General features: G+C 45.7%; 1 protein-coding gene across 2 annotated transcripts; it reads right to left on the bottom strand.

Moving 5' to 3' along the window:
• Positions 1 to 335: 335 nt before the first annotated feature.
• ENC1 (ectodermal-neural cortex 1) lies at positions 336 to 14,314 on the bottom strand. 2 transcript variants are annotated; one of them, XM_010363348.2, is made up of 3 exons: positions 13,216 to 14,314; positions 7,621 to 9,435; positions 336 to 2,921 (listed from the first exon to the last, which is right to left on the bottom strand). In XM_010363348.2, exon 2 carries the CDS (start codon positions 9,420 to 9,422, stop codon positions 7,653 to 7,655), a length of 1,770 nt encoding a protein of 589 aa, XP_010361650.1. In that variant the 5' UTR covers positions 9,423 to 9,435; positions 13,216 to 14,314; the 3' UTR covers positions 336 to 2,921; positions 7,621 to 7,652. The 2 variants fall into 2 exon arrangements, with proteins under 2 accessions (XP_010361650.1, XP_030783117.1); XM_030927257.1 differs by lacking the exon at positions 336 to 2,921 and adding an exon at positions 6,762 to 6,889 and having other exon boundaries at positions 13,216 to 13,638.
• Positions 14,315 to 15,368: the final 1,054 nt, after the last annotated feature.

Genomic DNA, 15,368 nt, shown 5'->3' on the forward strand with positions numbered 1-15,368 from the left:
CTTTCTGTCAAAATATAACCCACGTGAGGATTTCAAAAAACTAAATTCATTCTAACATAAAGTACTCTGTCTTAATATCGCATGGCATGTGACTTGTTATATTCCCAGCTGCGAATAACCCATAAATGAGGGATTTTGTTTTACTTAAAGAGATACTCTAATGGTCAACAAAAGTTTTACTTAGTATGCAAAATTACCTTTGTAAATATCACTAAATGGTGAAATAAAACACGTTCAGAATATCTGAAACGATCCTTCTTTGGACAAACGAGAAAAGGCACAAGTTTACAATGCCTCAAATTGTGTTTTATTCAAATAAAGACCCACACACATAATGAAGAGAAAATCTCTAATAATTTATTGACCTTCAGTTTCACATTGTGAAAAAAAAAATAACAGTTTTACAAAACCTCAAAATGTAGTCATAGCAAACAAGTACATATGAACATGAACATTTTCCTTCAACTTACACAGTTTTGTACGTGAACCACATGGTCAATAGCCAAGAGAGGGACATTATGCGGCTCTAATCACTCTTATTCAAGACAGGTGTCAAGCCCAGAGAAAAGCGGCTACACAATTATACCAGAAGTGGAGGGCTGCCCTTTGTTATGTGTTTCTACAGCAACCAGCCCACAAAATAAGAAGAACCTTCTCTGTCTTATGCCAAGGTTTTTGTGTGTACTGTGCTGTGAATTGTATTTGCTTCAAAGTGTGGGACGTTTCACAGGGTGAGAATGGTCAAGTAGTGAGACCAAATGCCTATATCAATTCAAAGGGCAGGAGTCCAGAAAGTTCCCTGCAGGCTGGGGGCCCAACCCTTACCACAGCTCCCTCTGGCTCACACACAGTAATTAATAGAGGATTCAAGGACAGACCCCAACTTTGAAACAGCTGCAGAAAATTCATCCTGCTTTCAGAAGCCATGCAGTGACACATACATCTCTCTTGGCAGATTTGCATCATAAACTACAGAGCTGTAACTGCTACAATATAAACGACACTGACTATGCCCACTGGGGGACAATTAGACATTTGCATTGCTTAGAACACATCTAGGAACCAGGGACTGACTGCTGGAAAGTACTGTGATTCTTTTCTTCCAACAGCTCATTTATTTTGGCCCAACTACAGCCCACTCATTCATGGTATGGACGGACAAGCACAATTAGTCTAAAGTACTAAGGTGGAGAGAAATGTTAAGGATTTATCTGTCATTAGACAATGCAAACACGGTCACAATGTAAAAGGTTGTTATCAGTCTTAACCCCTATTTTCTAAAATACAGCAAGGTGAGAAACGTGGACGAAAGCAGTTCAAGTTGCAAACTTTGGTCTTCCCCCGCACCTTGGGGGAAGCACCTATTTGAGACTAGCACTAATACCTACGACGGCACATGCTTAGTAAACGAGCACTCCAACTAGCAAAGAATGTATTCACAACTGATTTCCAACTCTGCCGGAAAACTTCTCAATAGGGGCCACTGCTTACAATTCTTTGGTGTTTTGTGGCCAAATGTGTTACTTGTGCACCAAAGAGTTTTTTAAAAAGAGATATGCCTAAGGGTGAGCACTGAAGTATACATTGTGCCAATGTAATTATTGTCTTGGAGACCTTCTAGAACTTGCTAAATCATATAGCAAGAAAAGAAGGAGTTCGGGTCAAGAAATCTGGTGAGTTAATTTCCATCTGTGATACTTCCGTTTTTCCCATTAACTGTGGTTGTGGCAAAGCATTCTCATAAGGTAATAAATAAATAAATAAACTTTGGACAATGCCTTTACCTGTGTCCTATATACAGAACTATCCCATAGAATTTTCCAGGATTTCAAGATATTACACAAAGAAAAAAACTGTAAAGCAATTTGGTCCTTTCCAAATTTCAGCAGCTGAGACTGAATTAGGTAAATCAGATGGGAGTGGGGAGAAGGGCAGAAAGAAGCCTCCCCTTACCCCATCAGCACAACCAAACCCCATGAAATCCCATTAAAATTTGGTGAGTCTAAGAAAAGTGATCTCCACGGTTTTTATACCTCTAGGATGTCATTTAAATTTCCATTTTGTCATCCTTCCCTGTCTTGACATTTTTAAAATCCACCCCTCCCCAACCCACCCTCCAGTTATACTCCAAATTGTAACTCAAAAGTTTTCATGTTTGTGCAGCAAAGCACATCTCAACAGCCACAAAATGTGCAAAACATACAACCATTCACACACGTCCATACATGTGAAGACAGCTGTAGGCATTGTTTCAGCATGCAGGCATCGAACAATAAATAGCTAAATCTATAACAAACTTCTTAACAGCCAAGGAAAAGTTTAAAGTCACTTATAAATAGAAAAGAACATCTACCAAATCGCTACCAACAAAGTCCCCATTGTTCGGAAACGTTCCTGGGGAGCAGACCCCTTAGAGATTAACGGAGAGTCCAGTGGTCCTCATTCTTCAGCCAGCCCAGCCAGCTTCCCTCTTGGACCCACAGTTGGGCTTTGACTCTCCAGCAGCAGCTGGTGTGGAGGCTTCAAGCTCTCTCCTCAGAGAGGTGACAACCATTTCAAATTTTACACATAAATGGTGGAGCCCATGGAAATCAAATGCTGAATATGGTACAGCAAGGGAAAAGGTCCAGCTTTTCTCTCCCTTTGAGGGGGCTGATTAACATTGACATTAATCCACAATTACAAGACAAGGACTAGATCACAGGTTTGTTCGTTCATATTTAAACCATGTGCTACTTGCACCAAAAATCCCACCCCCGCCCGCCCCCTTCCTTCATGTCCAGTTAGAGCATTTACAAGGTGCAGCAGATTTTATTCGTGTCTTGCAACTTCTTTTAACTTCTTTTCCTTTTTTTCTCTTCATTAAACTTGGCCTCTCCAAAGTAGAAATCTCGTATGATCACATCGAGTGATGGAGTGAGCTGAAACAGACGAAAAAAAAAAACAAAAAAGCATGAAGGATTTGTATGATGCCATAGTTAAGATTTTTCTTTTTAGCCACAAAATTTTAAAAATTAAATTAGGTATGGAGCTGGACAATATTGCTTCCAAAGGTCTTACATGTTCAGTAGGAACCGTGCAAAGATATTTAAAGTGCTTGCCTTAAATGCACAAGTGTGCATGTACGCATCCATGCAGATGGCTGGCCTGACAAAAACAGTGGTGTCTAAAGAAGGACCTTCACTTCTTTCCTAAGTGTATATATACGTTCAAATCCAAACCTGTATGTCTAGATGCTATTATGAGTTGCCATCTTCTTCTTCCAACATTCATAAAATTTCTTTCTGTGGTTAAACAGAGCCACTGTAAAGTGATCACTAAAGGGTGAAAAGAAGGGAGATTCCTCTGCAAACCCTCCTTGGCCCATGTACCATGAAAGATTCCAAATTAACTTTACCATCTCGGAGGCAGACATACTAATCCTCATATTTAAACGCATCTCTGCTATCTATTATGGCAGAAATCAGTCTCGCTTCCTTTCACATGACAATGTATCAGGCCTCAACAGCCCAAGGTTGGAGTTTATTCTCAAAGTTCCTTAGTCCACACTTAGATGCCAGCAGTTACGGCATACCAGTGCTACAGAATCTACCTACATCAAGTGTAAATACCAGTTCAAAGTGCCATAACCACAAAGCCTGCACATTTCATAGAGCTTGCGTTTCCTCACACTGCTCACCCTTCCCATTTATTTATTTCTCATTTCATCTGGGGAAATTCTGCAGAGGGCTTTTGTATCCTTATTGCTGTAACTCTAAGTACAGACAAAGGGAATTCTGGAAGAGCCACTCATGACTTGCATCGAATTCTTCCCACTTTGCTTTTGTGTGTTCAGAAGCCTGATTCATTTCATGAGTTGTTTCTTTTGGCTGTTTCCTAACAGTGATTCAAGCTTTCAAGGCATTCCTTAGACTATGGTGTCATTGCCCCACCTCCACTTCCTTGTAACCTATATGTCAACATTAGGCCAGAAGAATGTATCTTGTAATAATATAAAATTTCAAGACATGGCATATTCAAACAGGAAAAAAGGAATACACACCACCCCCCAAAATTGCATATTCAAACAGGAAAATAAAAAAGGACACACACCAAAAAAAAAAAAAAAAAAAAATCTAGAGAAGAAACAAAGCAAACCAAAGCCTAAGTTAGGTTGAGGCCACACGGGCATCATGAAAACAGAGGATAATCAAAGTAATTTCCTCTCTGCCCTTCCCACCCACTGACAGAGCAGCAGGAGGCAGATAAAACCTCCTTGGTGGATGAGCTTTAAGACCTAGGGAAACTTTCTGTTAAACACTGTATTAACTCAGTTAACACCTACATTTGGAGGGCAGAGGAATTTGCAGTTTGGGACTGAGACCTACCTACCCAGCACTTTAGGGCACTCCAACCCCCTCTTAAATGTTTTAGCACTATCTTGTGTAGTAAACTTTAGAAATTTTAGCCAACATTCTCCCTGTCGGAAATTCAAAGAGTGGCTTTGATCAGGCGCTTATGCTGCCCTTTAAAAGCAGCAAACTTGGCCCTGTCAAATTTAGTTTTTATGTGTTTGACTCTCTCACTGGTAGCACCAAGGATGAAGAGGATGTTATTTCACGTATAAATTAACACTTTACTTGCTCTGTTTCCCAGGGACCGGAAGGGTATGATTCAGTTCAAACACCCAGGGTAGGGTGAAGTCAAGTGTTTGCCAACATGTTCACTCTGGGCTGAAAAAGGAGGAACCAAAAATGAAGTCTAAAGATAACAAGCAGATAAAAGCCAAAGAAATCTCATTTTCCTACCACACACAAAGCTAATTCTACTGCCATTATCTCACAGTAAGTTAGGGTCTAAACTGAATATTGAACACTTACTACATGCCAATCACTGGGCTAGGTATTTTCACCTCTTCTAATTCCCCTATCAATTGACCCAAGTCTGAGTTAGGACAGGTCACAGGGGAATTATAGATCAAACCACTCATTTGACAGAGAAGCAATCTAAAACTCAGAAAGGTCTAGAACTTAAAACCAGGGCCAGAATACACATGTGGCTTCTCTCCTCTTTCTGCCTCAATTTCCTTATCTTGTTCCAAGGATGCCAGCCAGCCTGCCCATTGTCATTATGTACCACCACCCTGGTAGCAACTTTTATGGCTCTTCTGTGCAAATATAGTCAGTTCTGGACTAACACCCAACTAAGTGTGCTGTTAATTGATGCTTTTGCCTAGGAGGTTCTTTAAACCTGCTTTAGAGGTGAGTCATGCATTCATATCTCAAATGAAATAACCACTTTCAGAGCATTTGTTTATTCATGATGACTGAGATGCCAGCAAGGCTACAAAAAACCAGTTTGGTGTGGGACGTTATTAGCCCCGTTGCTCCCCAGAGGAGGTGTCTGACTGTTCCTGCTGTTTTGAAGGAGTTTCATTCCAGGAAAGCATGACATAACTCAGAACTCTGATAACTGTATGAAGGGTGGAAGCGATAACTGAAGAAGTGAAAAAAATAGCAAGCTGAAGGCTGTGCGCGGTGGCTTACGCCTGTAATCCCAGCACTTTGGGAGGCTGAGGTGGGTGGATCACTTGAGGTCAGGAGTTGAAGACCAGCTTTACCAACACGGTGAAACCCCATCTCTACTAAAAATACAAAAAAGCCAGGTGTGGTGGTGGGTGCTGCAATCCCAGCCACTTGGAAGGCTGAGGCAGGAGAATCGCTAGAACCCAGGAGGTGGAGGTTGCAGCAAGCTGAGATCTCGCCATTGCACCCCAGTCTGGGCAATAGAATAAGACTCTGTCTCAAAAACAAACAAACAAAAAAAACAAATAGCAAGCTGAAATGTGACAGTAAGGCCAAGTTTAATGATGTTTCTAAATGAGTTGTAAGGGATGGGGAAAAAAAAGACAATGAGATGAAACCCCTCTGTGCTTAGCTTGCCACTAGGTCTAGAGCTCCTTTTCTCCCTTTGAAGTCCCCTTCAAAGGTGTGAAATGTACAAGGGAAAACAGAGCCAAAAGTTCCCAAGTAGATGAGTTTGTTTTCATTGTAGTTCCTCCAAAGCAGTTACTTTCTTCTCTTATTATTAGTAATAAGCCCATGAATCACCAAAACAAATCAACACATTCTGTGTGCGCTGGGTTATACTTACACACGCCTAAGCAATTCCTGGGGCCAATCCTAAGAATGCTTAGCAGCAAAGCAGCCATGAGCTTTGCGAACTCTGAACTGTGTAGGCCTATTAATTATCTGAGCCAAGAGTATTATATACTCTTAAATACACAGACAACTATTATGTACTCAGATATATGACGCAGAAACACAACTTTGACAATAGCCTTGACAATAGGGGCAGCCTGACTGATTAAGTCTGAAAGGCCATAGTTTGGGAAGTTTAGGTGGCTCAGTGTTATCTGCACAAATTTCTGCTACGTACATGCAGCCTTTTACAAAGACAGATATAGATTTATCTTTAAAGGTAATAAATGCCCTAACGGGTGCTACTTTTTAAGGAAAACATTTAAAATAAGCTAACGATTTTGGAGAGAATAAACTAGGAATGAATTTGGGCAATACATTTTTTAAACCCTATTCATTCCACAAAGGGTTTGAGGAAGCAAAATTTGAATAGAAATGAAGTATCACCTGGGATGACATTGGTGTCATGGATGTGCAGCTCAAGTTTATTCAGTGGCAGTGCAACACGATGCTCCAGCGCTGATGCCTGGAGCCAGACCCCTGCATTGACTTCCTGACCAGCTCCACCACTTACTAAGCTCTGCTCACTCGGCAGCTTAGCCTCCTTAATGCATGAAGTTTTTTCATCTATAAAACGAAGCTAGTAATAATTCCCCACAGAGTTGTTGTGAGGATAGAATGAGACGATCTTGGGAAACCACGTGGCACCGCTGCAAGCACACAGTGAAGGCTCAATCAACATTAGCTGGCATTCTCAACAGAGGTCAGGGGTTCTCAACCTGGTTGTTCATTGGAATCATCCGGAAACTTTCTAAAAATACTGATGCTTGGACCCCACCCCAGACCAAATGAAACTAAGTCTCTGGGATGGGCAGTTTTTAAAAAGCTCTTCAGGGTCGGGCGCGGTGGCTAACGCCTGTAATCCCAGCACTTTGGGAGGCCGGGGTGGGCAGATCATGAAGTCAGGAGATCGAGACCATCCTGGCTAACATGGTGAAACCCCGTCTCTACTAAAAATACAAAAAATTATCTGGGCATGGTGATGGGCACCTGTATCCCAGCTACTCAGGAGGCTGAGGCAGGAGAATGGCGTGAACCCGGGAGGCAGAGCTTGCAGTGAGCCAAAATCATGCCACTGCACTCCAGCCTGGGTGACAAAGCGAGACTCCATCTCAAAAAATAATAATAATAAAATAAATAAAAAGCTCTTCAGGAGATTCTGAGGCTCAGTAAAAGCTGAGAACCACTGGCTAATGCCATGGGGGGCTGAGGCTGTGGTCAACACAAGTTGGTAGGTTCTAGGGGCACCAGCTCTCTTATTTTTACAGCTTTGGTAGTACCTCTGCAGTACAGTCTCTGTGGATCAGATCTCACCCCATGTACTGAACTTACACAATAGCCTCATTATATGCAGACTTACATCTATAGCTAAACTTCTTACCTCGTGCTCACTCTCTTTAGAATGTACTGCATTTAAGAAGGCAGATGTTTCCAGGTGCTGACAAACGCAGTAGGAATCAGCGAGTACGGGACGGTGGTGATGCTGTTCCACACATCTAATGTTGGATCGTAGCAGTCCAAAGTCTTGCATCGCTGAATGCCAAAGTATCCTCCAACCACGTAGAGTTTGTTTCCGGAGGCCACAGCATGGCAGCTCATGCGCTTTGCTGTCACATCTCCCACCTTGGTCCACTGGTAAGTCTCACTGTTGAATTTATAAGCAGAGCAGGCAGAGAATTCTGTATCACCCCCCATAATAAAAATCTGGTTCCCCAGCACAGCTGCTGCTGTGTAACGCCAGGGCTGGGGACAGGTGGCCGGTACAGTCCACCTGTTTTCACACTGATCGTAACACTGAACTTTGGGGAGCTTGTCATGACTGACACTGGTACCTCCAAAAGCAAACAACTTGAGTTTGGCACTCACTACTGCGGCGTTGCTAACGCCTTCTCGGAGTGGGGCCACCATGGTCCATTTGTTGGTTGTGGGGTCATAATGTTCTACCTGCTTTAGAGAGACTGAGGGGGAGGCCGGGAGGCAGCCAGTTGCGGCCGTGTGCCCCCCAACCACATATAGGCAGTGCTTCAGTTCAGCAGAGCCATGGCCAAACCTGGCCACCAGCATGGGGGCAGCTTTGGACCACTCCTCGTGCAGGGTATCATAAACCCAGACATCTTTCGAGACCCCATTTTCAGACCCCCGCCCCCCAGTAATGTATACTTTGCAGCCAATCGCACATGCACTAAACTCTTTTCTTGGGCTGGGAATGTCAGCCTTGGGAATGATTTCTTTGGCCTTCTGGTCTACCAGATACAACTTGTCACACATGAAAGTCTGTCCTCCCAGAAGGAAGAGGGCATGGCCAGTTTTCCGAGGTCGGGCACAGAGACTGGTTACCACACCGTCATTCTGCAGGATTTTCAGTTTGCACCTGATGGCCTCTTCCACAATTTCCTTACTCTTTCTCTGCTTGGTGATGAGTTCCTCCATGGCCACATTCTCCATGAGATAGATGGCTGGCAGAAGTGCCAGCCTTACTGTCTGCAACAGTTCTGGGAGGTAGCAATAGCGCTTCTTCAGGTCATAGCTGATCCAGTTAATTGCAGACTCGTACACAAGCCTTTCATCTTCTGTCTCCAGCTCTTCACTGGACAAGAGTTGCACTACCATGTCCTGGGGCAGCTGGAGGAAATCTTCATTCTTCCTGATGGTTTGGAAGTTGCTGAGACACATTCTCCAAGATAGTTCGTACAGCTTGGTGCACTGGTGCGCGTCAGACAGCAGCAGCATGCCCAGGCAGTTGGTGGGATGCAGGTTCTTTTCCAGGAACTCTGCACATGCATCCCGGATGTCTTGAAACTCCAGCATGTCACCAGCTTCCAGGAGCGATTCTGCATTTTCTTCATTGATGATGACCCGGGAGGAGTACGCATAGTCAAGCAGCAGCTCCAAGACTTCTGGGTGGATGGAATTGTCGAAGTTGACCTCACTGTCCTGGCTCTCTTTCAGGCCACCACTGAACATGGCCTCAAAGTAGCGACTGCACGCAGCCAGCACTGCCCGGTGGCAAGGGAAGGTCCTATTTCCGGCATGGAGAAGGACGTCAGTGAAGAGACGCTGCTGGCGTAAAAGATTCAGGTGAGTAAGGACGCTGTCAGCGTACGAGGACTTGTGAAACAGATAGATGTTAATGGAGCCACTGCTGGCCCTGGACTTGCGGTTCTCATGCACGCTGACTGACATTTTGTTTCCACTCCTAAAAATAATAATAATAATAAATTGAAAATGATGTTCCTGATGTTCAGAACAGCAGAACGAAAGCAACAATGGTTTGGGACAAAAAACAGAACACTTTGTAGTTGACTATGCCACCTACTATTCTAGAATAGTGTACGGCCATTCCAGGACAAAGCCAGAGACAACTACCCAGAAGGAAAGATATTCACTGTAATACTGTTGAGCTATTTGAACTCTGTGCCATTAAAAAAAAAAAAAAAAAAAATCACTGCATAAAAAGCAGGTTCATCCTGGAAAACCTGATTGCCAACTTTCAGGCCATTGAAGTCTTTTAGAATATAAGTCAGCAAAAGCCAAGAGGAGTGAGGTCTCATTCTCATAGCTCCCTGTCGTAGTCCAGCTGATTCACTGCGGGCCACTTAAAATGCCACGTCTCCTGCTCTCATAATGCCAGGATGGGCACTGGCTTTCATGCCTCATGCAACATAAAGCCATGTGTAAAACAAACACCTAATAATTAATTCCATTAAGAATTCCTTTGGTAAGACCCAATCTCCCGGCACATACAGTAAATGGGAAATGTAAGGCCAACTTCTGCAATGATCAGACCTTTATTTAAATGTTACAGATAATGTATTTCATTTTATACATATTTTTGAGACCAAGTCTCGCTCTGTCACCCAGGCTTGAGCACAGTGGTGCAATCACAGTTCACTGCAGCCTCGAACTCCTGGACTCAAGTGATCATCCTGCCTTGGCCTTCTGAGTAGCTGGCACTAAAAGTGTGCACCACCAAACAGATAATTTTTTGTATTTTTTGTAGAGACAGGGTCTCAAACTCCTGCTCCTCCCGCCTTGGCATCCCAACTTAAAGATTAATTTCTAACCACACAGCTCTACCACTGAGGAGTCCTAAAAGCACCCCAATTTGAATAACCATATATTGATCAGCAAGCCTTTAGTCAAAGCACGGAATAAATTCTGGCCATAATCACCAACTACCTGTCTTGCTCTGGACAGCTTCCAATGTGAGGATTTGGCACATAAAAAGAATATTTTTAGTAGCATACTCATGACTGCTGTTTTCTGTTCTTCCCGCTTTATATCAATTCTTGGAAAACCAGTTGCAAGAACAAAAGATCCACCCCTGTCTTTTGATTAAATAGTGCATCACCAGGACTGTTCCTATATACCTGCAAATGCTGGCATCTGCATAGAGGGAGTTCAAAATGCAAACACTGCTTTATTTAAATCAAAAAATACTTGTGTGTGTGTGTATGTGTGTGTGTGTATTTTGCCAGCTGTTGTTAATTTAGGGCCACCCCAGAATTTATTTGCTGACTACAGTGCTTTCCTCAGTATCTAAATTGAAATTATAGTAGAATCTAATGCTATCTTTTGGCTTTCTTCAGTAAGAAAACAGTAGGGTAGAGACATAGGAAATGCTTGTCATCCATCTTCAAAAACTGAATCACATGGCTTCATCCTTTTCTTTTATACCACCCCTCTGTTACTTCAAAGGAATGGAGTCCTCAAGAACCTGCCTGTCCAAGGATTCCTAAGGAAGCTGTTTATCCCGTTGTTTATCCCCAGGGGGTAAACTGTGTGGCTGGTTACAGTATCTGTTCCAGACACAGAACAGCCAGTCCTGAAAGCGCAGCTGAAACTCTGTTTCCTTTAACCATTCAGATATTTTTAAATTTACATTCTAAGAATTATTAATAAATGCAAATGAATGATTTGCCACAGATTCATGGGCTAAAATACTAACCTGCACCTCCCCAACCAGATGTGAGCCCCACTGTGAGACTGCACAGAAAACCACAAAGGCAGGGGCAGGACACATATACCTCATGCCATTAGGTGATGCAACTAGTTTTCTTTCCTTTTTGGAATGTAATTTTTTATGATGAGTAAACATGGCTTAGTGGAAGAAAGGAAGCAACAAAGTCCTAGAGCTCCAGTGTTAGGAAAACTTTACAAAGCACCCAGTCATCTCCACAGTGACTTGGGATATAAAAAATGGTGAGGAGCCAGCCTCACTCCCACCTCAAGCTAAGTGTCTACTGTCTACTCCATTCTAACCAATGCCCAGTGTTCTGGAAAATGACCATGTGAACCTAGGGGAATGCATCAGGTTTCCAAAGGGTTAAAACATCCATTAGCATTCTCAATGCTCCACCACTGCAGTTGTTATTTTAATTAGTACATGCAGTCTGAAGTATTTGAAGGAAGACTTTAAGTCTAAACCTGGATAGACTGTCTACATATTCCTATGAAGCTACTGCCTCTCAGGCTAAGAGCAAATGCTGCCCTGACTGAAGGAAGAATGAGGTTCCCTGAAACTAGGTGCACAGGCACCAAAATGCTTACACATTGAGCTGGAATCATGCTGGGCCCAGAACATGTTTCCCTGAACATTAGATTCAGGATGGTGCAAAACAACATTCACAACCAGACCTACACCGTAAGAAAACAATTTGTTTAGAAGACCTTAGGATATAGGATCTACATCTCTCCGCATCCTGTGTTTATGCTCCTGTATGTTCCAGGCTGGCCCAACAAGCCAGAAGGAAGAGCCTAGCCTGTCATCTTGGATACCATCCAGATGCAAAAGCACGTCACAGCCAAAATCACAATCAACATTCTTGCAACAATGTTTGATTAAAATAAAAAATAAACTTGGAAACCCAAGGGGAAATACTTGCTTTCTGGTTTAAAAGTGTGCAAACCTCAAAATATCAGCAGAAACTATGTATACAAGTCACTGAACACACCTTCAAAATAAAATGAATCATCTTTCCAGCACTTTTAAGCCCCCAGTGAAATCACATTTGCATACCAACTAAGTGGCCAAGAAAATGCACACTTATACTTAACCTGCCTCTACAAAGAAGACAGAGAAAAGGGCTGCTATTACCGTGAACATCAAAAGGGCTTCAGTTACAGTAACTTCAGTTCACTTCATGCTCCTAATTCAGGCTCTCTGCCTCCAATGCTTAGCGTCCCGCACGCTTCTCCAGGTTTTGAACCTGATCTCAATCCAATCAAAAGAGAAACTAGGCAGATTTTTTTCTGAGCATTTATATTACCGGTAACAATAGAACATTATAAAGATCTCGTTAACAAAAGTAGCTTCTTGCCAGAGTCTTTTTATTAACACTTGCAACGCTATTTAACAAGCTAGCCATGCCTGTGTGACACCAAACTGCATGTGGATAAATTCAATGTTTCATCTTCCCGCCCACAAATTCCTATCCTTTGTAACTAATAATGTTAACACGACAGATCAAGAAACTCGTTTTTCAGAAAGCAGTTTTCATTCATTCTCTATAGACATTTCCGCCGCAGTGAACATGCCCGCACTCAGGGTGTCTGTGCGTGGCCCCAACTTTCCTGTGAGCCGGGAAGGATGCAACGTGGGCCAGCGATTCCGCGCGCTCCGCCCTGGAGGCTGCGGGGAGCGACGCAGCGCGACATTCACCCCCAGGAAAGCGCTGCTTTCCGCGGAGGAGAGAGGCTGACTGTATCCTTAGCTCTGCTCCTCGCTTCCCCAGCGGCTCGCCCCGGACATTGCCCCGCCAGTCGACCTCTCTGGCGATGCCCGGCTCCTGCCTGCTGTGGGAGGGCAGCGGCGGGCACCGTGGTCTCCGCACCTAGAAGAGCTCCCCTTGGCCTCAAGTGGAAGCTGCCGGCTGCCCGGAGCACGTTCACCCCTCGCGAACACACCCCTGCAGCCGAAGCAGCCCCTGAAGCCCGGAGCGCCTGCAACAGGTCCGGGGCAGTGGGGAAAACTTACAGCAGTGGCGACTGGCCGCAACGCACAACTGAGTTCTAGCGTCGGTCACGGGCAAGGAGGCGACGAACTGGTCGTCTCAGCCCCGGGAAGCGGTGGCGAATGCCCCGGAGAAAGGAGCGCCAGCCGGGGAGAGGACTGCGCCCCGAACGATGGCTCGCGGACTGGCTACCGCTGGCGTTCGCCTCTGCCTCTTGTCTCCACGCCGCGGACCCGGCGTCCAGGACCAGCAGAGCGTCTACCCGAGCGCGTCACCGGAGGGGAGAGCAAGCCTGCCACTGCAGGCGCTGCGGAAGGAGGCGGGCTGTGCGCTCGGGGGAGGGAGCTAGAAAGCGCCTTGTGCGCCGGCGGCCGCCAGGCGTCTGGACCCGGTCTCCGCAGCGCCACGGCCACACCGCCTCCTCTCCGGCTGCCAGAGCAGTCTGCGCCCCGCCGCGGTGCGCCCCGCTATAAGTGGCGCGGCGGGGAGGGGAGGGGGCGCGTATGCAAAGAGACCGACACCGGGGGAGGGAGGAAGCGTATTAGCGCGGCCGGTGGTGTAGGAGGAGGAAGAGGAGGAGAAGGAGTGGGAGGAGGAGAGGAGCTGGGGAAGAGCGTGTCGGGGGAGTTAATCGGGAGAGGAAGCGGGAGAGGGGGGCTGCGGGGACTGCAGAGAGACAAAGCGAACGCGCTGTCTCAGCCACTGGCAGCTGCAACCCCGGTAACCGAGAATAAAATAAGTTTTCCCGGGTTCGAGTGTGTCTGCGCCTCTTTGAGCCAGCCTGGTTAATGGACAGTCCCGGATCTGAGGGACGCACCTCAGGGGAGCGCAGCCCGGGGTTGTGCGCTCTGTGACGCCAGAGCCCGCGAGATGCTCTAAAAAGGGCAGAAAGGGGCGAGCTGGGCACGCATAGATAGCTCCTTGGGTAAGACGCCCAGAGTGGGAAGAGATAGTGGCAATGGAAGGGCAAAAGTCTGAAAGCTTTGGGGACACTTGGGTTGAGCAAGCCAGGACTTTTAAGTTTCTTGCTGGCAGAGAGCCAAAGAGACTCCAGCCCCAGGCATTTCCCATGTGTCCTCCCTCCTCATTCCCCAGCGGGTACGGCACCCCCGGCTGGACTCTGCCCTAAGCCAGGCGACTGCAGCCGCAGCCGGGGTGCAGTCCTGCGGGGCGCGCACCACGTGCTTTTCAGCCAATCGCCGCGGCCGCTTGATTCAAAGTGAACTCCTCAAAGCAGCAGCCACACCGCCTCCTCTCCTAGCGATAAAGCCTCCATCACCCTCTCCTGTTTTTTATCGCTCGGTGGTGTTAGTTTGGAGTTCAGTAAAGAAATGGCCCAGCGCACACACACGTTTAATAGCCCCGCGTGCCAGGAGAAAGGAAGGCGATTCGAAAAATAATCTCGCGTGGTGATCACTTTTACGAATCCCATTTATCTTTGCAACTAGAGACTTGTCTTTCCACTGGGAGCTAAAATGTCTGTTTTTTATTCGGTGTTTGGAATTAAGTCTATAAATGAACGGGAGAGATGACCGGTCCAGCCCCCTTGTTTTACAGGTGGGAAACCGAGGCCCAGGGAGATGTGAGTTGCCTGGCTCGTAGTCACTTAGCAACAATGTCCCAGCTCTGCAGCTCGAGAGTGAGGGCCCCACGACAGAGTTAATTCCGTCCCCGGGTCCCCGCGTCCCCGAGCGCCCGCTCTTCGCCTCCCAGCTTGCTTTAAAACACTAGGTGCAGGAGCGGTTTAAACTGGCTAAGGAGGACCCACCGTGGCGCTTCCAGAGTCCAGACTGCTGAAACCAAGACTGTCAGTTCTTCACTCTAATTTCACTTTCCTTTACCCTTGTTCCCTCCTGGTATTTGTGCCGAGAAATTTCGCTCCTTGCAAACAAAGAAAGACAGTGCCCTCTGAAGTCCTGTGTTAGCATTAACTCGGCAGCCTCACCACGAAACTTTCAATATATATATTTTTAATGCAGAGTCAGTCTCGGCTTGAGGCTGCTTCACAGACACAGCCCGGATCAATTCACGACAAGAACCGCGCATGGAGAGTCAGGGGGCTGCGAGGTTACAGAGGCCGGGCAAGCAGCACCCAGGTTCTGAGGCGAAGACCAGACAGATGGAAACTCTGTAGACTCCAGAGATAGGTGCTGAAAAGATGGGAGGTGGAAATGTG

Source organism: Rhinopithecus roxellana, chromosome 3 (genome assembly GCF_007565055.1).
Source record: "Rhinopithecus roxellana isolate Shanxi Qingling chromosome 3, ASM756505v1, whole genome shotgun sequence".
In the NCBI taxonomy this organism is placed as follows: domain Eukaryota; kingdom Metazoa; phylum Chordata; class Mammalia; order Primates; family Cercopithecidae; genus Rhinopithecus; species Rhinopithecus roxellana.